Below are 25,775 nucleotides of genomic sequence, written 5' to 3' on the forward strand. Positions count from 1 at the left end.
GATAAAGTCACACAGAAAACCATAACCTTAAGTTATTGCTGATAAAAGTGGCTCTCCGAGTTATTGAATCGTGGGATGTACTTACTTTTTCAAACACCACTTCTGCATTTCGGCTCAGTTTTTATTGAATAACTCAGAATAAGTCAGTGTTTAGATTATGAGGGAGGAAAGTCTGAACCATGAAATAATTGCCAGAAAATTCTAAAAAGTCTTTTTTGAACATGGAACATTTATTGAGCCTCCTGACAAATAAAACAAATATTAATTTGCATAGATTAGTTTTAATTTGTATCATATTTGCTGCACCTTGTATGTTTTTTTTTTTGCTCAATAGTGTATTGTGAATCTCAAAAACTCATAAAAACTGTATCAAATATGATACACTACATGTTAAGAGGACATTATAAACAAAATTTCATGAGTGCTGAAAGAAAGATGGTCACACTGTGTGTAGTTACATGATGAATATTTTATTTAACAACATTATAACTGGTTTGTACAGTACAAACAAAAAAGGCTGGGGTGCATCACTGTTGTTGCACAGAAAAATGTAAAATAAAATAAAACCATAAATCACCAGCTTGGTCTGTTTCCAACAAAACATATGATCAATATCACTTGGCTTCGTTTTTGGCTGCCACTCAAAGACAATGCATAAAGATGGCTTTTTGAAACGTGTCTAAAATAACACCCAGTCTCTGCACTGCACACACAGTACAGATGTAACATTAACTAACCACAGCACGGCCTTCAAGTTTCAGATGAACCTCGTTTATTGTTACTGAGTAAACCAGCGAGTTCTTACTAACATACTGGAAGCAACGGGAAGCTTTCTCACAAAGACACACATTTAATAACAGTGAGAGAGGCACGAACAGCATTACAGTACATGACACTCAAACATCTATTTACACATCAACAACACACGTTAGGACCAAACCGACGCCGGAAACACAAACAGAACAAAGTGAACTGTTGAGACCTGTTCCTCGGTGATAGATTCATATCTGTGACATTGCACGAATATTACCAGAACTGCTGGTTTAAAACACAAAAGCTTTGATAGTTTATTTTGGAATTTTCAAGTGTAACAATATGGCTAAAAGTCCTAACCAAACTGAGCAGTGCTAAACACCTCTGAGTGTAATGTGACCAGGCACGTACAGCCGGTGGACAGCAACGTTAGTCAGGGTTCGACTCTTACTCACAGGCAGACTGTGTACAATGTGCAAGGGTACTAGTTAACCAGTTAACATCCACCAGGCCTCAGGCGATCTGTAAATGATTAGGGCTGGGTTAATATCCACCACATTTCAGGAAGCTTTCGCTTACTTTACACCCAAAAAGGAAGCAGAAGAATAGACGAACTACAATCCAACACGGCCACCGGTGATCTGCTGGATGTTAAGAGCCAAAGAAGCAGAGTGAGCGATACAGTAATGACAATGTGCACCCCGAACGAAAAAAGGAACCAAACACACACACAATGGCCAAAGTCAACATATAAATAGTACTCTATTAAAAAATACATATTTACAAATTAGCAATTATACTATCTTTGTACAGTAAGTGGAAGGTTTTGAGGGTTTTGGGTTCGTACGTGTGCATAAAGTAGCTGTTGGGAGCAGTGTGAGCCCGGGTCCATATATCTGTTTTAAATCCTTTCAAATACATTTGGGATGCACTGCAGTCAATCAGGGTCGAGTTACCCCAAATCATTCAGGTTTTAAAGCCCTGTTGAAGAGGTTTTGGAAACTTTAACAAACAATATTCACTTTTGCACCACCGATAGAATCAGAGGTTCTAAGTATACAAAACAGCTGTGAAAATACAGGTAATTTTGAATATTAGATACTGCACAGTGGTGTAATATTTTCACAGCAGGAAACTGTTGTTGTAGATTACAGTAGGAACACTGTAAAATAACAGATTCATGCTTGCAAATACTAACTGGAATATTGTTACAGTGTTGTCTTGAAGGTTGCAAAAATCCAATCTTTTAAACATTTTGCTCCACTTGTTTCTCAACTCCAGCCCCGTGACCTCAATGCTGAGAGCAGTGGACTCAAATCTTGGAGGTATCCTGTATCACAAAAGCCCAACAGGGCAGGCTGTGTAATAGAAAGAACTTTAAATATCAGCCTCAGTGTTAGTGCCATCGAAGAAGCTGCGTGAGACTAAACAGGGTCGAGAGACTAAACACAACACTGAACACCACCGGCGAGGAGGAGCGTACCGCAGCCCTCCCTCAATGCAAGCACAGTACATGACCCACAAATACAGCAATGCACAACAAAGTCATGACTGCACAAACAATCCCCTCATTGCAAGAAATATTCCTCTCAATAAATCTTAAATCTCTCAAGTTCAACAGGTCTGCAAAGTTATATATTTCCACCATTTAAACGAGGCATTGAAAGAAGTCGTGTCCACACAAATATTCTTCCAGCGTACAATAATTACAATAAATTCATAAATTTATACATAAATCAATAAATATATCCTCGTTGTGCAGCGTGAGTGAAAATAGCTTTTTTCATGAAACTACAGGAATTCACGCGGTCACGACAGAATGTATAAAATATACTTTGTGTCACACATGTCTGCACCACACACACTGCACACTGTTTGGAATACATACATCTGTAATGGCTGATGGTGCTACTCTTCAGACAAAGCGTCACAACGTTGGCAGGATCTGGACCCAAGCACGTAAAGCCAGACTCACGCCACACAGACGTGGTCTCATTTCTACAAATCGTGGTTGTTAATGTTCATTTTATTATTTGGGAATCACTATTAATGTATGAAATACACAGGACTGATTGTTGCTTATTAAGTCATTTAGCCTTACAGCTTTTGTAAGAATAAACTATTTTTATACTCTTACAGTATCGCGTCAAAGGTCCGTTTTAGTGCGTTTGGGCCATTCGAAGGATTTTTAAAGCATTTGAAGACATTCTTCATGTCACATTAACAAATCTGACGCACGTATGGGGGAAAATTAGCAGAAATGAGGAAAGAAGAAGTTCATTTTGACCTGAAGGATGAAATAATTTTACGCACTTTCTCAGAGCGAGCTGAGACGCGCTGGAGGTTACGTAACCTCGGTTCTCTGAGTGTTCCCGCTTTAAAGAAAACTCCAGCATTCGGAGCAGATATGTAATAAAGTCTGCTGGAAAAAAAAAGGTTTTGCCCTCCAATCACTGAGTCCTGCATCCAGACCAGCTGCTTCCAGATGTTTTGTTGTTTTTTGTAGAATTAAAGCCCCAGTCAGTCCTTTGCAATTTCTGTATATAAATAAAAACAAACCCATAGACAGTTTCATTTCAGAACAAAAACACAACACTAAAAAAATGTCCACTGTGTCATTTTCCCTTTGTGGAAAAAAGTCTAATTTAAAATAAAAGCCCATGAACCATCACAGACAGCTGTGTCACCCGTTATCCTTACAGTATTAGCACTTCCCCCTTTAATGGTCTCCGCCCATTCTCAGCTCACTGAGAGTTTAGGATTAAGATTGTACAATAAATGCACATTTGATGCCACTTTTATCTATTCTAACATCAGCTCTGACAGATAGAAGTATCTGCAGGTAAATATAGTTTCGATTATTCTGTAGGTTAGACATAAAGCGCTATTGTGCTCGATGACTTCTACGTTGCTGATTTTGGCTCTATTGCTTGCGTTGCCGCTTCTCTGGTTAACAAGGTGCATGAATGCATCTAAATCTCTGAGCTACATTTTAGGTGATGGACACAGAGCTTATTGCAAACTCTGTGTCCCCCCTTGGGGCAAATCTGGAAAGCACTACAGTTCTTTGATAGATTTTTAACTATATACTCTATACAAAAATCAGTTTCTAAGGTTATAAATACTATGATAATTTTCCCTTTAACAAAATAATATACATTGCACGCTACCCCACCGTAATCTACGTGTGTAAAATGATTAAAAGTGTTTTGTTTACAGGGCGAAGTCCTAAAAATAATAATTCTTTCTATATATTCAGTGTCTATATAAACATTATATAGAATAATTATAAGTTTAAATTCTCTGGTGAACGGGACATTTTTTGGAGTAAATTTGGGATTCATCACCAACTACATCAACTCTAAGATCAAAGATGAAGCAGAACCTCTGCAATTGTCAGCTATTACTGAAGGTGGCGCCAAACTCCAACTAAGCAAAGGCATACTAGATTACAGCTTTGACCATCTTATTAGCTTTCAGAATTTCTACAGTTAGCGTGACCTGTGCGGCTGTTAAATCCCCGCCGCGACGAGCCGATTTCAGGTCGTGTGTTCACCGTTTCTTTGGCTTTGCTCTTCAAAGCTCTCTGTGAAAGCAGAAACTGCAATTATCCTTTCAGACCTGCGATTTGAGAACGTTTCCATATACATAAGTGCAACAAAATCTACAATAATATACGAACTACAGCTAAAATACACACTGCACTACACTGCCCACTACGACACATGTCTAATATTTTAAACAGAAGTGTGTCAGTTTAAAAAAATGTGGGTCATTGTTATTCTAACACCACTCAGGCCTGAACTCAAACATTATGTTTAAGGAGACACCTACGGCCCTTCATAAAGGCGTCATCCTTTCACCTTGACTGTTACCCGGCGCCTGCTTCAATTTTGTTTTACAGTGTGTCATCCTGAGACTCACTGCCGTGTTGAAAAAGAGTCACACTGTCAATGAGTGCAGTTGAATTCCTAGGAATGTATCTGTTTCTTTTCAAAGGAAGAGAGGATTTAAAAGAAGGAAGCGTGAGAACGTCCAAAGTGCGATGATGAGAGCAGAAAGTAGGACCTTTCAAAGGTACAAACCCGTGAACTCGTAATGCTTTTGTTATCTAAGCCTGCTATAAAATAAGCTTTAGTTCCAATTTAGAGTACGTCTAAAACTGCTGTGGCTCTTCCTTCGTTTATAACCTCTCTTATCCATTAAAACCTCATCTACACCTGCTCTACTTGCTCTCCTGTTTAGCTTCAAGAGGTGTGGTCTCAGCCACCGGAGATGGAGCTGCTGCTGGTGCTGGTGCTGGTGCCTCCACCAGTGGGACCTTCTCCTTCACAGGAGAGGCAGGAAGCGTCACAGCAGTGCTGGCACTGGCTGGAGGATCCTCGGCGGACGAGGAAGGAGGTGCGGCGCTACTAAAGCCACGAGCAATCTCGTCGAAGGTCTTGCCTTTGGTCTCGGGCACTTTGATGAATGTGAAGATGAAAAAGACGATCAGTAAGCCGGTGAAGATGAGGAACACCCACGGGCCCAACCACCCCTGAGGAGAGGAGAGAGCAGAGTCAGAATGATCTACAGCAAAATAAACCACAAGAAAAAAACAATCACCTCTCTCCCTTACCTGAAGTGTGGGGAAGCTCATCCCAACCAGGAAGTTAGCTGTCCAATTACAGCAGCCGGCCAAAGCCATGGCTGCCGGGCGGGGCCCCTGGGAGAACAGCTCGGCCACAATGAACCATGGGATTGGACCGGGGCCCAGCTCAAACATAGCCACAAAAAGCATGACAGCCAAGATGGCCACGTAGCTCATACCAGGGATTTTATCCTGCACAGACAGAAAGAGGATGAGCTGCACGCTTACTGACTGACAGGAACACAAAGATTAGCTTATCTAACAGTTAGTGAGAGCATGCAATGGTGAATTATTTGCTTTACCTTTAAATTTGGTAAATATTTTTACGTTTGTTTGAAAGGTACTTCGGTTTTATTTTGAAATCCATGCTTTTATTTTGAAACAGGAAACTGGCGCAAAACCGTTAAAGGGCTGTTAGTAACGTTTCTTTTAGGTAAATAGTGTGCCTTAAAGTGAAAAATATGTACGTTTCCTTTGCCAATTAGTACCTGGCTGACAGTGGCACAAGGTTTGTTAATGTTTCCTTTAACGGAATAAGTTACATGCAATCAAAATGTCGTTTAATAGAGTTTATTTTGTTAACCTTGACCTTTATGTGTAGTTGTAAGTTAGTGAGGTGATATAATGAATTGAGTGATGTAAATTTGATGTATATGCTATATGTGAGCAGGAGAAATTTGTTTCCTTTGATGTTATGGTATTAATATTGCTGGTTTTGTTTTGCTCCTAGCTCTTACGGTGTCTTCACTGAATGTTTCAATAAAAACATTTCCAATAAAACCTCTGTGAAGCATCAGTATAAGAGACCATCATTCAGCCAGGGATGCTACAAGTGAGAGCAGGCAATGGTGAATTATTTGCTTTTCAGTGGAACTAAGTATATTTATTTGCTCCTTAATTATTTATTATTTTGTTTTTAATTTTTTCTACGTTTCCACATCTTTATACAAACCACTGACTGAAAATGGCAAGAGACAAAAATACAGAAAAAAGTAATAATAGAATAATTAACCAATTAATTGCTTTTAAATATATAAATGCTACGGGAAATAACTGATGGAAATACTGCATCGGCCATTCAATATAGCAACAAAAGCAAACAGCTGATGTCGCATTTACTTTTGTTTTGGCTGTGGAGAGAATCAAGTCACTGAACTCACCAGCAGGAGGGACACAGTCATTAGCAGAGCGCTAACCGCCATCCCGCCCAGTCCCAGGAGGTGCAGAGTCCTGCGCCCTGCTTTCTCCACTAGGAACAACTGTAGGACAGGGACATTGTGAGTGACGTGCTTCCCGGCGCACACAAACGCATACCAAGATGAAAAAGACACACGGCGGCGTCGCTCACAGAAACAATGGTGAAGATGGTGTTGACGACGCCGGCTCCGATGGTGGCGTAGATCGGCTTCTCCACACCGGCTGAGGAAAAGATCCCAGTGGAGTAATAAAACACCTGAGGGAGGTAGAGAGGATGGAAGTGAGAATATGAGGGATGTAATATTACCTCGTTTATAACAGTATCAAATAAATAATGCATATTTTATTTTCCCACTGACCTCCATCTTTTATAAACCAATTTTGCTATAGGATCCTTCTGGGAGCTGCCAACAGTGAGAATATAACAGCCCAACCTACCCAACATCCAGGAATAATAGCTACACCCAGTTTTATAGCATGACGTTGCTTATAAGACATTTTTTAGTCAAATAACAACCTTTAGAGGCCTTTTATCCAATATTTTTTTCAAATTAACTAAAAGATCCAGACAAATGCTCAGAGCGCTAAATTGCCCTCCATCTCTGACTCTGACCTGTGGTTTGAAGGATACCTTCAAGCACTGCTGTTATTTTTATTTTCATTAATTATATTTATCAGTTTTATTATATAGATTTTTTTTTAAAATGAAGGGCACAGGAAGAGCTAAAAATAAACATTAAACTTCCATCCATCCAAGTCAGGGCCACCAGGGAGGCTGGAGCCCATCCCAGCACCCCGGCTCTCATGGGGCAAGAGGCAGGGTGCACCCTGGACAGGTTGTCAGTCTGTCGCAGGTTGCACCGAGGCAGGCAGTCACTCTTGTTTATATTCACAACACAGCAAAATTCACCAATTAACTTGATGCAGGGGTGCAACTCCAGGCCTCGAGGGCCGGTGTCCCTGCAGGTTTTAGATGTGTCCTTGAACCAACACAGCTGATTTAAATGGCTAAATTAGCTCCTGCAGTTCTCCAGAGGCCTGGTAACGAACTAATCATTTGATTCGGGTGTGTTGACCCAAGGTGAGATCTAAAACCTGCAGGAGGCCTGGAATTGCCCACCAATGGCTTAATGCCATGGATGTCTATGGAAAGAAGTCAGAGTATCCGAAGTAATCCCACACAGGGAGAGGGAGAACAAGCTTCTTTCTGTGAGCCGACAGCACTAACCGCCGCAAAGCTGCATCAAAAACAGACAATAAAACCCATTAAACTTACAGCGTTAATTCCTGACAGCTGCTGGGAGAGCTGCAGCATGACGGCGACGAAGAGGGGCTGTCGGTACGCTGCCGTGCGGAACAGTTCAGCGATGGTTACTTTCTTCTCCTTGGCCATCTTGGCGCTCTCCTCCTTCATCTCCTGCAGATCTTTGCTCACATCCTCAGAGCCACGCAGACGCACAAGCACTGCGGACAGGACAGAGACAAGTTTTGTTCACCTTTACAGATGCGAAAGACAAAAACACAAAACAGCAACAACAAGAAGATGTAGACACCACCACCAGCGGGCGCTACACAGCAGGATTCACACAGGCTGAGTTCAAAGTCTTTTCCGACATAATGTCAGAGTTTGTTTATTTAAAAAAGACAATCTGCATATTTATTCCTTCACAAAAGATTGTGAGTTATAGCAGCTTCGTTTATCGTAACCTTCATAACATCAGGACACGTTGCTAAATTTTGCTTTCTGCAGAGAATCTGCAGTCGCTAAACGAACACAGTAACTGTGTTTGTTTATCTTATGGAGGCATGAAGGAGAAGTGGGTCAGGGCCTCAGAGTCAAACCAAACAGGCCACAAGTTGAACAGATGCCAAAACCTTCTGTCTGTTCAAGGACTCCTCTGATCAGGCTCGACCTTCCTCCTGACTCCGCTGATCCCACCTCTGTGCATCTGTAACGAATCTCTCTCCTTCTCACTGCTTCTGTCTGTAATGCTGCAGTGCTGTAACTGCTGAGTCCTTCCAACATTATTACATGAAGACACTGTGTTAGTCAATGGGACCATCTCAAGGTGGTCTTTAGCAGTAATGCTGGTGCTGATAGAATACATATTATAGTGTTATAGGTGCCGTGGGGATAGAGACAATAAAGCTAACAACAGTGAGTGACTGAAGTTACATTTCTATTGGTGGTAGTTTAATTTAGTTTATTGAAATCTCTATTATCCCCATTAGTAACAGTGATACAGTAATAGTAGCATTTACATCTAAAGACTATACTTGGTATGTGTTGTGCTTCATATATTTTAAGGTAAAGTAGACAGTTTCTTTGCTCTTATTTTGAAAGGTCAGTCACTGCTAATGAGCTAGCTCTTGCTAGCTCAGCGTGTTGTGATGGTTTTGAATATAAGTTTGCCAACTCCAGTCTCTTTTCTTCTACTGCCGCTTCCATTCTGCTCTGGGCTTCTACTGTGAGGTGGTGCGCCATTCTAATCAGAAGCTAAAAAAAAAGAAGGTGGTGCTACTGTGACCTCACTGAGGCTTCAGAGGAGAGAGAGAAACACCACCACCAGGTGCAATCCAAGATGTTGGAGTCCATCCATGCACAGCAGCAGGAAAAGCAGTAATGTTGTGTGTCATTGCAGTATATTTATAGATGTATTATTGTGTACCGTTGCGCGCCTCCTCTTCCTGTTTGAGGTTGATGAGCAGGAAGCGGGGGCTCTCGGGACAGAACGGCAGCAGGATGCATTGCAGGACAGCGGGGGCCACAGTCAGGGCCAGCAGCAGAGGCCACAGGTTGTCTGAACCCAGCAGGGCTTCCAGACCAAAGATCTAGACATCAGGGGACACAGAAAAAGGGTAAAACTGATCAAAACAATAAAACTCAATCAGTTTTTATGCTCACTGTGTATCCTAGCTGATATCCTCTTGTAGATACTACTATGTAGTAAGACAAGACTAAAGAATATCTTGTTTTAAATTCATGCATAACTTTCATATTTCATGGCCTCACAGAACTGGTCACGGCAGGTGGCCACCCCTTCCTGACCCTGGTTCTCCTGGAGGTTTCTCCCTGTTAAAAGGGAGTTTTTCCTTCCCACTGTCACCAAGGGGCTTCCTCATAGTGGGCCATCTAATTGTTGGGCTTTCCGCTGATTTATTTATGCTTTTGATCTTTGCTTTGTCACGTCGGCTTTTTTCATTTGTAAAAACTAAAAGAAAGATGGTTTGTCCTCATTAGGAATGACATTTGTCTTAGCGTGTGGGACTGTATCCTAAGGTTTCTCTTGTTAACTTGTAATTAAGTTCTGGAAAAGTGTAATGCATTTCTTTTCTTGAGTAACGACCACAGCGATGATAACAGAGGTCGCTACCCCAACAGAGGTCGATTATCTTGTTAATAATTTCACCTCCTCACTACGTACGACTCTGGATACTGTAGCTCCAGTGAAAACTAAGGTCTCTAATCATAAGTACCTGACCCCGTGGTATAATTCTCAAACACGTACCCTAAAGCAGATGACTCGTAATCTGGAGAGGAAATGGCGTGTCACAAATTTAGAGGATCATCATTTAGCCTGGAGAAATAGTTTGTTGCTTTATAAGAAAGCCCTCCGCAAAGCCAGAACAGCTTACTACTCATCACTGATTGAAGAAAATAAGAACAACCCCAGGTTTCTCTTCAGCACTGTAGCCAGGCTGACAAAAAGTCAGAGCTCTTTTGAGCCAACCATCCCTTTAACGTTAACTAGTGATGACTTCATGAACTTCTTCACAAATAAAATTTTTATCATTAGAGAAAAAATTACCAATAATCATCCCACAGATGTAATATTATCTACAGCTACTCTTAGTTCCATTGATGTTAAGTTAGACTCTTTTTCTCCAATCGATCTTTCTGAGTTAACTTCAATAATTACTTCCTCCAAACCATCAACGTGTCTTTTAGACCCCATTCCTACAAAACTGCTCAAAGAGGTCCTGCCATTGATTAATTCTTCGATCTTATATATGATCAACCTATCTCTAATAATCGGCTATGTACCACAGGCCTTCAAGGTGGCTGCAGTTAAACCCTTACTCAAAAAGCCATCTCTAGACCCAGCAGTCTTAGCTAATTATAGGCCAATCTCCAACCTTCCTTTCATATCAAAAATCCTTGAAAGAGTAGTTGTCAAACAGCTAACAGATCATCTGCAGAGGAATGGTTTATTTGAAGAGTTTCAGTCAGGTTTCAGAGTTCATCACAGCACAGAAACAGCTTTAGTGAAGGTTACAAATGATCTTCTTATGGCCTCTGACAGTGGACTCATCTCTGTGCTTGTCCTTCTTGACCTTAGTGCAGCATTCGATACTGTTGACCATAATATCCTGTTAGAGCGATTAGAACATGCTGTAGGTATTACAGGTATTGCACTGCAGTGGTTTGTATCATATCTATCTAATAGACTCCAATTTGTGCATGTAAATGGAGAGTCCTCTTCACACACTGAGGTTAATTATGGAGTTCCACAGGGTTCAGTGCTAGGACCAATTCTGTTTACATTATACATGCTTCCCCTAGGCAGCATCATTAGAAGACATAGCATACATTTTCACTGCTATGCAGATGACACCCAGCTCTATCTGTCCATGAAGTCAGATAACACACACCAATTAGTTAAACTGCAGGAATGTCTTAAAGACATAAAGACTTGGATGGCCACTAACTTTCTGCTTCTTAACTCAGATAAAACTGAGGTCATTGTACTCGGCGCTGAAAAGCTTAGAAATATGGTATCTAACCAGATTCTTACTCTGGATGGCATTACCTTGGCCTCCAGTAACACTGTGAGGAACCTTGGAGTCATTTTTGACCAGGATATGTCCTTCAACGCACATATTAAACAAATATGTAAGACTGCGTTCTTCCATTTGCGCAACATCTCTAAAATTAGAAATATCCTGTCTCAGAGTGACGCTGAAAAACTAGTTCATGCATTTATTACTTCCAGGCTGGACTACTGCAATTCATTATTATCAGGATGTCCAAAAAACTCACTGAAAAGCCTTCAGCTAATCCAAAATGCTGCAGCAAGAGTACTGACAGGGACTAGAAAGAGAGAGCATATTTCTCCTGTTTTGGCTTCCTGTTAAATCCAGAATCTTAATCCAGACCTTAAATCCAGGTCTTAAATAATCAGGCCCCATCTTATCTTAATGACCTTGTAGTACCATATCACCCTATTAGAGCACTTCGCTCCCGCTCTGCAGGCCTACTTGTTGTTCCTAGAGTATTTAAAAGTAGAATGGGAGGCAGAGCCTTCAGTTTTCAGGCCCCTCTTCTGTGGAACCAGCTTCCAGTTTGGATTCGGGAGACAGACACTATCTCTACTTTTAAGATTAGGCTTAAAACTTTCCTTTTTGCTAAAGCATATAGTTAGGGCTGGACCAGGTGACCCTGAATCCTCCCTTAGTTATGCTGCAATAGATGTAGGCTGCCGGGGGATTCCCATGATGCATTGAGTTTTTCCTTTCCAGTCACCTTTCTCGCTCACTATGTATTAACAGACCTCTCTGTGTTGAATCATATCTGTTATTAACCTCTGTCTCTCTTCCACAGCATGTCTTTTATCCTGTCTTCCTTCTCTCACCCCAACCGGTCGCAGCAGATGGCCCCGCCCCTCCCTGAGCCTGGTTCTGCCGGAGGTTTCTTCCTGTTAAAAGGGAGTTTTTCCTTCCCACTGTCGCCAAAGTGCTTGCTCATAGGGGGTCATATGATTGTTGGGTTTTTCTCTGTATCTATGAAGCGCCTTGAGGCGACTTTTGTTGTGATTTGGCGCTATATAAATAAAATTGAATTGAATTGAATTGAATTGATAATTATCCATATTAATTAAAAATGAATGAACTCCTGTAACTCAAAGACTTCTTGATACAAACTAGGTTTAGCTCAGATGCCTGAAATGAACCTAATATACATGTCTTCTGAACTTTGACTTAATAAACTTTCAATTCAACTACATTTGATTAAATAGCACCAATTTCTAAGAACAGTCACCTCGAGGCACTTAATGTTGTAAAATAAAACCCCTGCAGCATTAAACAATCAGATCCGTGCAAAGCTTACTCCAGCACATTACATTAATTTCCTAAAGCAGTCAAGCAGATTTAGTCACACATCTCTAGTGTGAAGTTTTTAGTAGAGCTGCTGACCTGAGCGATCAAGATGCCCACAACCACGCCGAGCTGGTGCAGAGTGCCGAAAGCTCCGCGGAGCGGCGTCGGTGACACCTCGCCAACATACATGGGAGTCAGGCCAGTAAAAAGGCCACAGAAAAGGCCGATGACCAGACGCCCAGCGATCACCATCTCATAGGAGGAACAGATGGTGGAGAAGCCCATAAGGAGGCCGCCGATCACTGCCAGAGAGTTCACCAGGATCATGGAGCGACGCCTGAGGATGAGGAGGTTGAGGAAAGAATATGAATGTTAATGATTAAAAAACAAAAAAATGTACAAAAAACTCCACAACTTGATGCTAAAACGTTTGACAAAGGAAAACTAACATTTTCAACCAAACTCCAGGGAGGGAAATTAAAGCTAATGTAGATTTCCCAAAGACTGAAACTCCTGGAATGACGTCTCAAGGCTGGTTCCAAAAGTATCCATAGATTTCCATGTTAAAAGGCTTAACTTTAGACAAGAAGAGGCTTTAAATAAAAACAAAAAACAGTTTAAATACAGTTTAGGTTATATGGACACCATCTTTTCATTTTGCTAGCCAACACTAGCATTAGCTGTGTGTTAACTTCCCAGTAACTTCACATGGTGACTGCAGTGTTGGGAAGGTTACTTTTAAAATGTATTCCATTACAGAATACATGCCCCAAAATGTATTCTGTAACGTATTCCGTTACGTTACTCAATGAGAGTAACGTATTCTGAATACTTTGGATTACTTAATATATTATCATGCTGTTTACAACTACATGAATGTACTATTGCTGTGATTTATTACTGTTATTGAAGGTCCGCGGCTCCGAACCGTAGTAAAGGGACCTCTGGCTAATACGGTGGGTTCTGTGTCGGCTCGTAGCTGAAAACTAGCTTTACTTTGTTGTCTGGGTCAACTTTGCTAGCAGAGACAGAGAGAGGAGTTGAAAGGCTGCTCCAACGGAACTTATTGTTTTTGGAGGAAAACACGAACACGGTGTACAGTCGAGTCTTAATAGCTTACTTACAGCTGGGCTCGTCAGGCTCTCTTCTTGGCTGCAGTGGTTATTATTATATTTACATGCTTCCAGCTCCTGTTTTTGCTCGATGACAGCTCGGACTTTTCCTTTTTCTCCCTCCCTCGCTCACAGACACATAACGGGTACAGCAGTCCATTCTCCCTGCAGCACGGACTACACTGCCTATGATGCTACATTCTTTAGAGCTATACCTGTAACATTCTGCCTATTAGCTTAGCACAACAACAACAGGCGCTCTCTCACCCAGGAAACACGGAGAGCGAGAGCGTAACCCTGTAACCATGGCAACCGTAACGCTGCCGCCTGGAACAACAGAACGTAGCTGTCAAACAAAACCCAAACAGGCCTGACCCGTCACAATATGAAACAGGGAAGTACCGCCGTGTAATCCATTTATTTCAACAAAGTAGCTGTATTCTAAATACCACCTTTGTAAACGGTAACTGTAACGGAATACAGTTACTCATATTTTGTATTTTAAATACGTAACGGCGGTACATGTATTCCGTTACTCCCCAACACTGTTTGACTGGCAGCAGACTCACCACAAATAAACAATTTAGAAGGAAATGGAGAAATAAAGGAACAACTCTGGGGAACGTTAGAGCAGAACAGCGAACTCAGGACAGACACGCTTCATGAGATCCATTAACAGTAATGGGCTGTGACGTTCAGCTGTACCAAACAGGAAATGCACAGAGCCAGTGTAGTGAAAAACACTGCTGTGACTTAATGTCCACAAAACTGCTCTAAAAGTAAAAACATGAGTTCTTATAGAGAGGAAAGAAAATAAATCTTGCATGTTACCTACAATATTACACAACAGGATGAAGAAGGTTTCGTACCTGCCAAACCGGTTAGCTATGACACCAACACTAAAGGAGCCCACCATGCCGCCCACACTGAAGATGGAAACAGCAACGCTCCAGACAATGGTGCAAACACCATGGTCGATGTTCTCGTTATATCGCTTATACCAGGTTACGTTGAAGAAAGATTTGAGTTTCTGTAGGCAGAGATGGACGCACAGACAGAGGATGAGAAAACAGATCAATTCACAGAACTGGCCAGACAGAAGAATACACAGAACATTATAGTATTTGTTATTTTATGTGTTCAATAAACGAAAAATAACTATATTTAAAACAAAGATAAAGTTAGAAAGTGAGAAAAGTGGGTAAATGGAGAGATCTGTTTCAACCAAAACAACTTTTTCAAAGAGGTTATTTTTGTTATATATTCTTTCACATTAATAAAGCACTGACTTTTATCTCTTAGTTAAGTAAAATAAAAATCTCCCCCAAATTAACACAAACATTTTATAATTTAAGCCTTAATATAATTCTGATGTACATTTGCTTCTCTGAAAACAAGCAAAATTAACCCTTTAAAGCCAAGCGCATCATATTTGATACATGTGTTTTTGTGAGTTTTTAAGACTTCCACATATTCAGTAGGGGTGGGGGAAAAATCTATACTGTGTAGCATCGTGATACTTTGTTTGCTAATAATGTATGGATACAGGGACAGCAGAAATCGATATTTTGTTACAAAAAAGGTTTTTGTGCTCTGACTTCAGAGCATGTTGATCCTTTTTCTGAGCAAGAATCCTGACATTCCTTCACTGTCCAAATGTGTTTAACTTTTTTTATGGCAGCAATAAACATGACAGTTTACTTATTTTAATTTAAGACATGTTTTATTTTAATTAAGTTTGAAACTTTTTTATTTAATGTAAAATTAGATTTTGTTTTAATTTACTTTCAAATTCTTCAGTTGCTGAAGGGGCTGCATAGTTTTCATAAACTGCATAGTTCAGAATAGCTATAATTGTACCAGATGGTTGCGTTCAGTTAAGTTGGACTAGACTGTAATACAAACCGTTCAGTTTGTCAACAATAAAACTGAAATGAGAGAAAGACTGAGTGTGAGACTTTGATATTAGATAAAATGAATATTGATAAAGTTTACCTTTATGTACAGAATCTGAATATCGCAAAATATTTTAAAAAATTGCAATAATATCGTATCGTGGGATGTATGGTGATTCCCACCTCTAATATTCAGTGTGACATTTTTTCACCCTCAAAAATGATACAAATTGCATGACACATTTTTAATGACTAACTTGCAAATATATGTCTAATGTAGCAAACGTGATACAAATTAAAACTCAGATATGCAAATTAAGATTTGATAGATTTTTATATATTTTGTCTAAAAGGTTCAACAAACACTCCATCCAGTGATGTGAGCACCACAGTTCCTCTGTTATCTTGTGGTTTATGTTCAACCCACCTCGGCTGTAATGCTTGAGAAATCAGATATTTGTATTTGCAATCTTAACAATAACTTATATCTCCTATAGTATGAAGCCTACATCACATTAAATTGCTAATATTCACCAACCTCCTCTGGAGCATTGATGACTCCTGTGTTGTAACCAAACTGCAGAGAGCCGATGACGGCGGTGGCGAGGGAGAACAGGAGATAACCTGTGACCTGCTTGTCCTGGAGGGAGAAAGAAGGGGAATGAAAGGAGGAAGAAGACAAGGGAGAAGAAGAGGCATGACAAAGATATTGAATATGACATTTGATATCATAATGGGATTTTAAATTATTGCAGGAGGCAGACAGATGCAATAAAATGTAGAAGCTGACGCCAGACAGGTCAGAGATGCAGCGTCACATGAGCAGCGATAGCAGGAATCAAACGGTGAAGTCACTCGGGCTGCACGTAGAAACACTCACACTTACTCGTCATCTTTGTACTCTAATAAACATACCTGCTGCTACCACAAATCACTATTTATTCTTCAGAGGACGTTCTTAAGGTTAAAGGCAAATAGAAAAATCATGAAAAGATATACTCGAAACAATAATACACAAAAAACTCGAGCGCCTTCTGGGTTGAGCCACGGCTCTGTGATCAGCTGTTTTCCTGCTTGTGTTTGTCCTTCCTGAAGATAATCAACTGAACGCAGACGAAATTCAATCCTGAAGCCGTCATCTGGTCCTGCAACAGAACCGGGCCTCATAACACAATCTATTCATCTATTTAATGAAATTAGGGTGTGTGATAAAGGAGCCATCGCTGTTGTTATTGCGATCAGATGTTCGTAAGCTGCAGTAACGCTGATAAGATATGATGACGAGTTTTATCAGGGTGGGTTTGCTCTTTAAGTATCAGGCTTCTGTTATTGCTTTTATTTCTAAACTGAAATAATGGCTTAATTAAGATTTACTTTTGCCACATTACCCTTATCTCAAGGATAAATAGCATTCTTTCTTTTGCATTATTTGATTAGTTGTGTTCAATAAGCCCAGACTCTGAAGGTCTGAAGCTACTCCTGGTTCTGGTTCCAAGCCTAGAAGGGCATCCAGCGTAAAACCTAATCAAATATGTCGCTCAGCAGCTGAATGCATTTTTTGAGTGATGATTCTACACGTGCAACTTTTGTCCCCATTATCATCAAAATTTAAGTTATAGCTTGCTCACTATTCATGTAGGTAAGCACTTAAAAATAACTGCCTGGAGGCATTTTCAGGTTGACTGGCAAGAGTTGCTTGTGGAAGGACTTTGGTACAACCAGCTGCAGGATATTTCTTCTGCTTGAAATGTTAGATTGAATATTTGTGAGTCTGCTATATTTAGAGTGCAGATTGCCCTTCACTTTTCTTCATTGCCTTCTGCACAGTGCAATGACATTAAAATCATAATTGAAATACATTTAATATAATAAGCTTGCTATGGATTATGCTAAATCAACAGCACAATAGAGTGTGCAGGAAATAAAATCCCTGTAGCTTTTTCTCTCTCCCTCTGATTGGTCGTGTTTAACCAACACCCCTGAGACAAAAACAATCCTGAGAAGTGCAGCGTACGCTAATATTACGTGACCTCGCCGTGATATTGTTGTACCAAGGGCAGCGTATCACCTGAGGCCCATCGACATCTCTATGCGGCCTCAAAAACAGCAGCCAGTTCCGCCCCGTCAGCAGTGGGTCTCATTATTACCGGCTGCATGCTGAATTACTAACATCAGCAGAAACAAAGACACAGTGGCCCAATTTCTGCTGCTGTGACCCAGTTTGACCTGAATCTCATGACTAGGATCGATTCCTCAAACATAAGTATAGAGTTCTTTGATAAAGTCGACCTTCATTGACCCTTGATTGTTAACAGGAGGGACTAAAACAACAGTGCCATCATGAAAACTGTGCTTTGAGATCCATGATAAGTAACTGTGATCTGTATATGAGTCTGCTGGGAGTGTAATGTAAAGAATATAAAGTGAGAGTGATGTGAGCTCACTTGCTCGAATGTTAATAATCTGGCAGCAGCATTTTGTGTTGTCTGGAGATGTGAAAAGATAATTGATGTAAGTCAAGAAACAAGCTATTACAATAATCTAATCACAAAGGCACAAATGCAGGAACTCCAGTTCCACCAAAGAGACCACATGTTGCAATTTAGAAATGTTCCTCAAATGGGAAAAAAAAGAATGAAACACTGATTTTACATGCAAGTCAAAACCCAGAGAGGCATCAAATATAACACCAAGATTTCAGACACTGTGACTGAACAATAGGATGTAAGAGTTTGACTGATATTAGAATATAAACCAGGAGGGGCTATGACCATGGCCTCAGGTTTGTTGGTGTGTAAGACAAGGTGAGAGTGTCAATCACTGATATGGGTTAAACATTGTAGTAAGCTTATATATATAGCCTTTGCAGGTGTTGACAGTTGGACAATTGAAAGTCATCAGCATATAATTGGAACAAAAAAAAAATTCAGAAAAAGATTGAATGATGACAGCTAAGGGAAGGAAGCAGAAAAATGTAATGGGCCTAGGAGTGAACCTTGTGGAACTCCACAGGTTAGAGAAGCAGTGTTAGAGTAGAACTAAGAGAGACAGAACATAAGAGAAAACTCCCATCCAATACATAAGAAAAAAACAGTTAAATGCCGAGCCTAATTACTATTTCTATCGTTACAACGCCGTTACTGTTACTAACAAGAAAATGTGGTCGCGTTACTATTTTTCAACAAACAGACGGTTGAAGCTGTGTTCAGCTTACCGCATCTTATATGGTGTTTTTTCCTGAATAGTTTCGTCATGTTTACTGTCTAAGGACAGCACGAGCAAGCACTCTCTGCTTATGAGCAAAAAAACCCTAAAAACAATAAAAAAACAAAAATCAGCCCTTTCGTGTTGGTGGAAAAATGCACCATGTCGACCAATCAAAAAATGATATGGGAACATGACATTTGGTTGTTTAGGAAGAGGCGGAGTTTTAGGAGTTTTGAGATGTGAAATATTTGTGACATTTAGCATGTTTGGTGTGTAGTTAATGTGTTGTCTTGTGTAGTTAGTGTGTAGTGTTGTGGATAGTTTTGTGTTGTGTGTCAGAACAATGAGGCGACTGCTGTCTCCAGGTAGAAACAGGAGTGATACACCTGCTGCTGTCAGACCTGCAGGTATCAGGCTGTGATGTTTCCTTTATAGTCGACAGAAATTATTTTTTGGAGTGGCACAAATAATTTGTGTGGCATCTTATTGAAGAACAGCTGATTGTTCTGTAAATAGTTTGAAATAGTTATTTAAAAAAGGGTAAAAGGTAAATGGCTGCAAAGAACTTTGTTGTTTGCAAAACTTGTGCATATGATTTTAAAATTGACAATTTATATTTGTATTTAAAGTTATGCAATATGATTCGTTAAACATGTTTGTGGTTGTTACAGTAAAAAATATAACTTTTTCTACTGGGATTTGATGTTTTTTGGCTGATTTTAGATCAATTGTGTTAATACAGTACCTCAAAATGAAAACATAACTGTAAATTCAGACACGTGAGGTTGTGCTGAAAAGACTGATACCAAACAAGGCAAACAAATAGTTTTTAAAGGTGAAACGTAGAGGAAACATCAAAAGTGGTAAAACATGGCCAATTATACCCTGATGTGAATGTACTTAAAACAACTGGTACCCTCGTTTTTATTTCTTGAGATTAAATAAATCATAAAGTGCACTCTTTGGATATAAGGACTATTTTGCTTCTCCCGTCCTTAAGGATTTGTGTAAACTATAAAAATAATCAATAATCCTCTGAGACACCACAGACTAAAAGCCTCGACATCTCTCTGGGTGTGTCTGCTAATGGACATCAGAGAATTTGCCTGTATTTAATGGATGTTATGACATAAACAATCACCAAAAAAGATTATCTTTAAACTGCAATTAAAATTTTGAAAACTAAAAAATATCTGCAAACATGTGGCTGCCAAACAGTGGTGCTGCATGTTAAACCTGTGGAGTAAGGACCTTCAAGTGTTCATTTATTATTATTAGGCTCATATGACCTCAAAATCAACATAGAGGTTATATGACTCAACTGACTGATGAAGAAGAAGAGAAGAAGAAGAAATCAGTGGCTTGCACCAACTACAAGGGGTCAACCTAAACACTGTAACTGCTGTAAGGTGAGAAGATGGAGCTGTTTTACACAATTGTTACATAGTTACTGAAGGCTGTAATAAGTTTCTGTAAAAAAAGAGTGAGAATTTGTGAAAGCAGCCTTCCTCACGTGTCTGAAATCATCAGCATCAGTTCAGCTGAAAGTTAATTAACCGAGACACAGAAAAAAGGCCTCCAGCATGACGTAGGAACAAAATGAAATTCAGTCTTAGCTGCTCTCCCATATCCTATCACACACACACACACACACTTCTTTCTACATTTGACCTCAGTTTCACCTTTGTCTTCCTCTCCGTCATCCTTTTCATCCTTTTTTTGTCAAGTCACAGTGACTCAGTAGAATTCGTCAGTCACCTGACAGCACCCAAAATATCTCAAATAGCTATCAATGAGAAGGTTAAATGTCTGTACAGCTACATTTCAGTTTGACATCTGTGATCCAGAGGATTGTAACCTGTCCATCTACTGTGTCCCGGGGACAAATTCTTTCTTCTAACTGCCGAAGCTCTTCTTGGTTTTATGAATGAAACACTTTATGATTATATTTTGAATTATGAAGGTATATCCAACTGGATTTCAAGCATTTTATTCACATTACTGCAAACATTTGAAGGACTTAATGTTCCTTTTAAGAGAACCTGTTTCATGCAAGGGCGTGTCCAGGAAAAGGAGAGGGTGGTGCCAGCAGATTGTCCCAATCCCACTGGACTGGACTGTTCCATCTGCAACATTTAAGTGATGTAATCATTACTTAATCAATAATTATGGTCCACTAACATGCCACTTTGTCTGTGATTATTTGTGATGAGTACTTTTACTTAATTACTTCAAGTACATTTTCTAAAGCACTCTTAGAAAAGCACTCTTAGACTACTCAGAAGTTAGATTTTTACTTAAGTAAACAACCTAAATCTTCTTTTACTACTTTGCAAATGACTCAATCAATATAATACAATTAGCTTAATAATAGGACTCCGGCAGAGTTCCATATTTCATTTAATACCATTTGATTTAGTGCACATGTCTGTGCCTAAGCCTGGAAATTAGGATTTTCTAAACCAGTTTTCTACACTGTATAGTTCTGATAATATATTCTTCCAAGTCATTATTCTTGGTCTCCCACATCTTTAAAAACCCCGGAAACACCTCTGGTTTCATGCAGACAAATGTAATAATCAACCTCCTAAAAACACTCTAAACAGGAGAAGGACAAACTTGGTAGTAGCCTGTTGCACCAAACACATTTGCTGAACAGATGCTGTGTTACTATGGCAACCTGTCTCACGATAACAGCATCGGATCACACTGTTCTAGTGTGCAGAAATCCTCCCTGATACAGCAGAACACAGATTTAACAAACAGATATTTCTGTGTCATACATGTCATTCTAGGACAACAACTGTGTGTATCAGATGATCACATGACGCACACATTAGACCTCTGTGCTCATACTGCATCTTTTTTCTTTTAACACAAAGTGTGTGCATTCAAACCTCCACCCCTTATTCCACCCTTCTGTCCATCCATCCAAGAACGCCCACAGCTCCCCCTCCTCCCACCTCCTCTTTTCTCCATCTCCATGGCAACAGCCTGGAGGTGACACGTTTATTGACAGAGGCTGAAAGTAACCCCTGTGCAGCAAACATGCGGCAGCGTCTCATTCACTAAAGTATCACTAATCCACAGCAGCGCCGCACGGAGGTGTGCGTGCATGCGTGCACACACACACACAGATACGATGAGTGCATCCGACCTACATCTGCGCTCAGCCAACCAGCTCATAGTCTCTGAAGACTGAATTGTTGAAGGTAACCAGGAAGCAGGGTTAATGTATTGATCTGTTCATTATGAAGGACTCGGGCTCTTCTGTGAGGGGGGAGGGGGGGGGGGGGGTCTCACGGGTGTCAGGTGGTGTACTGACAAGCAGATTCATAATTTGTATGAACAAAGGAGGGTGGGGCAGGAGGAGGCCATCTGAGCAAGGCTATAATTGCTTCAGTGTGTGAGGTGAGTCATAAATATCTGAGACACTAAACATTTAATGACAAACAAATCCTGTGAAATTGGACCTTGTGCTGGTGACAGTATTCACCACCAAATATCTGACGTCTTTTGTATCACCTACAGAAACAAAAGTTATTTATTTTTAGGAAACAATTCCCCCTTTTGTTTTAAGACATTTCCTTGTTAAATTACAATAAAGTACAACCATATCAGCCATTATTAAATCAGCACTATTATTAAATTGCTGACAGAAGTTTCTTAATAAAAATGATTTTTAATATTCCTAATGTACTGTAGTGACTTCCACAGTTGCTAGAGGCCGGGGATGGAGCCCGCCTATTTGCCTGACGCGCTGTCAAGTTTACGCAATAATGCGAAAGGTGGAATTGTTTGCTTGTTTATTAAAGTGTTTACAGAGTAATGTCATCTCGCGATTTAGACTCTTACAACGTCACAGGCTCTAATATAACAAGACGAAACATGTTGTGCAGCGGTCAACAAAAACTACGGCTATCCAGCCCTCTTCTCTGTCAAAATCAAAACCAGTGAATGACAGACTGACAACGCCCTCTTAATGTCACCGCTAGCACCCACGTGACTCCCATTACACATCACCATAGCAACCAAAACAAATGAAAACCCAGTGATCATCAAAAAATTCAATACATTCAATTATGGCTCCTACATGTACTTTGCACAGTTTAGAACTGTAAACATGTAACTGCATGTACCTTAATACTGTACAAAATTACTTTTAATTAATTGCTCGAAATTAATCTTTCCTCATTTTTTTCATGTGAAGATTTCAGATTACATTTAGAACAAAAAGTAGTTTTTTGAGTCAAATAAATGGAAACACGAGCTAAACTACCTGATGTTCTTCATGTGTCACATACTTTCCACCATAGCATTGATTTTTGGGAGGAAATAGAAATTGCTTTCTTATTTTTGTGTCAAATGTAGCGCCATGCTTTGTAACTAGAAAGCAAATCTTAAGGTTTCAACAAAATTCATTTAGCTTCAAACTGACATCTACTATGAAGGTCGTGTATCTCTGACAACCTGTTAGACTGTGACAACCAGAAAATATGTAAAAGTATCTGAATTTGAGGCAATTTATAGTTATGTTAACCTTTGGAAGCATATTTTCTTGTCCTCTCACCCTACATGTCTAATCTCTCTCTCATTAACCTAAAACAAGCATACAGTAATAAAACTGAAAGTATGAAGTAGAACGAAATATGCATTAAGTCGCACAAAATCAGACAAATTACAGATAATACCAGAATGCACAAACATACATGGTATTCCTCTGGTGCACATTTGATACCCATCTGCAGAGCTTTGCGTGACTCAGAGAGCTCTTGTGGCTTATACCACCCACACAGCTTCGCTTACACTCTATATAGAAAAAAGGGAAAGTATTAAAAATAAACCCTCTAGTTGCAGCGACTATTCATCCGTTTTTCATCCAGTTCATTAAATGCAAACTGGAGCAGTAGGCCTGTTTCGTCCTACAACCCCTCTCCCTCGCTCTCTCTGAATGTGGGTCACACAGAATAACGAATATTAAAATCTCTTGCCTGACTCTCCATCTTTTCAGCCTGTCTGGGCGATCACCGGGCAAATTTTAGGATTTCCAAACTGCAGGATGGAGTCTGGAGCTGGGAGCTTCAGGTGGTGTTTATAAGGCTTCGCAGGACCCGCCCGTCGGTGCTGAAAACTGCAGGAAAAGGAGGAAACCTCATTAGGCGCTGTCCGTGGTACCAAACCGACTCCATCAGGGAGGACGCGACTACTCTCCCCTCATTTCCCATCAGAGACCGATCTCAAGTTATCAGTACCATGCTGCTATAATGCAGGTTTAAATGGAAAGAAAAAGTAGTTGAAATAATAAAGTTAACCTTTTTGTACTCGCGTGGCCTAATGCCGGACAAAGTGGAGGTGCAGTAGATTATTCCCACCCCCTGCTTGCCCCCAAAGACCATTAACCCGTGCACAAAGCGGACAAATAAAAGGTTCTCACCTGTCGTGACTGCCAGTCCGGACACAGGAGCTGCAGCGGTCGCTTTTTGCGGCAGTGCCTCCCTTCTTTTCTCATATAGGCTGTGCATACGGGAGCTGCGAAGGGAACCGCACGTAACCGCACGTAGTTGTAGTTTGTTTGAGGCCAGCCTATGAGAAATAAGGACGCAGGGATGCCGTGAATGTGGCCGCGCCCCCTCAGAGTTTGACGTGCAGGATCTCATGACTCCTGCGCATCATCACCGCATCCCGCGAGGCGAGGCGGCGTCTATGTCCTATTATGGATACAGCCTTATTTCGGTTAGTTGGTCAGCTCAGTTAACGAAAAGACTAGGCGCATGCGCGGACGGAGGTTGCGTGAGCGAGTGTGGTGGGGGATGATAATGAACCCTTCTTCCTCCCTGCCCCGTCCCGGTGTCCTCCTCGGCTTCCCATGATGCCTCTCGCTGGTGACCTTGACAGAAGCCAGTGGACGACTGATGCTGCAGATGTTGATGCAAGCCGGGCAGTTGCCAGGGCAACAGGTCATGCAGTGCGTCACGGGATATTTCAGCTGCAGAAACAACGCTGTCACTTTTGCACACTCACGAACATCCGCTCAGAATTTGTGAAGCACGAGCAGAGAAAAGCCACCAGTATGAGCTGGTGCTGAAATCACGCACTGCAGGTCTTTCACGCTCACGATTCGCGCGTGACAAAGATACAAACAAAAATCAGCTGACTCCCTGGAGGAGGTTTGTGTGGAACTATTATGCAATGAACGTAACACTTCTCTGCTCTGCCTCAGTGAATTTGTTTAAAAATAAATAAAAATCATTTGAGATTAAAATACAAAATAACCTTCTTTGCCTTTCGTCGTTTGACCTTAGCACGTTTTGTCTTAGCAGCCACAACCACTACGAGCAGTGTTAACCGCTTAATAATTAAAGAGAATGCATTAAACATTATCATTTAAAATCTGATCACACAGACACGCCTTGGAGATAGAGGCCTTGTAAGTGGTGTGGTGAATAGACTTTTTTTGACAGTAAATTCATAGCATAAAATCAACGTTTATAGTTTATGTTGAAAGTTATTTTTAAAGGTACAGTTCAGAAGAATGACTGTTTCCGTTTTCAGTTCAATCATTTTGAGCTGCATCTCTACAACAGCTTTCAGCTAGTAATTTATATAATGATGCGCACCCCTGTTTTCATGAGCTGTCTGATGATGCAACACTTTTGCATTGTGGGTCAGCATCATCTCCTTTCTTACCAGAAAGGATGGGCAAGTGTCTCCTCTCCTAAAGGAGGTAATAAAGGAAGCATTGAAGCACCTTTCTGTAGTATTTAGAGCAGCGGTCCCCAACCCCCGGGCCTCGGACCGGTACCGGTCTGTGAGTCGTTTGGTACCGGGCCGCGAGAGTTGAGGCTCAGGTGTGAAATGTATAGTTTTCAGGGTTTTTATTGG

The 25,775-nt window shown here is 40.6% G+C and overlaps 1 protein-coding gene across 2 annotated transcripts; it reads right to left on the reverse strand.

The window, feature by feature from the left end:
* Positions 1 to 454: 454 nt before the first annotated feature.
* Positions 455 to 24,968, reverse strand: slc2a3a (solute carrier family 2 member 3a). Of its 2 annotated transcripts, XM_006804210.3 has the most exons (11): positions 24,328 to 24,968; positions 23,885 to 24,024; positions 16,225 to 16,326; positions 14,661 to 14,821; positions 12,776 to 13,016; positions 9,250 to 9,412; positions 7,857 to 8,044; positions 6,732 to 6,836; positions 6,544 to 6,642; positions 5,372 to 5,575; positions 455 to 5,290 (listed from the first exon to the last, which is right to left on the reverse strand). In XM_006804210.3, exons 2-11 carry the CDS (start codon positions 23,894 to 23,896, stop codon positions 4,979 to 4,981), a joined length of 1,587 nt encoding a protein of 528 aa, XP_006804273.2. In that variant the 5' UTR covers positions 23,897 to 24,024; positions 24,328 to 24,968; the 3' UTR covers positions 455 to 4,978. The 2 variants fall into 2 exon arrangements, with proteins under 2 accessions (XP_006804273.2, XP_035769479.1); XM_035913586.2 differs by lacking the exons at positions 14,661 to 14,821; positions 16,225 to 16,326; positions 23,885 to 24,024; positions 24,328 to 24,968 and adding an exon at positions 13,129 to 13,291.
* Positions 24,969 to 25,775: the final 807 nt, after the last annotated feature.

The sequence above is a fragment of the Neolamprologus brichardi genome, chromosome 22 (genome assembly GCF_056152115.1).
Source record: "Neolamprologus brichardi isolate AB-2024 chromosome 22, ASM5615211v1, whole genome shotgun sequence".
Taxonomy (NCBI): Eukaryota; Metazoa; Chordata; class Actinopteri; order Cichliformes; family Cichlidae; genus Neolamprologus; species Neolamprologus brichardi.

Excerpts from the sequence above, each read along its gene's own strand:
- slc2a3a (XM_006804210.3), bottom strand. Across the intron at positions 9,413-12,775 it reads TGGGCATCTTGATCGCTCAG|ATCTTTGGTCTGGAAGCCCT; the intron begins GTCAGCAGCTCT and ends CCTGATGTCTAG. Across the intron at positions 8,045-9,249 it reads GGAAGAGGAGGCGCGCAACG|TGCTTGTGCGTCTGCGTGGC; the intron begins GTACACAATAAT and ends TCCTGTCCGCAG.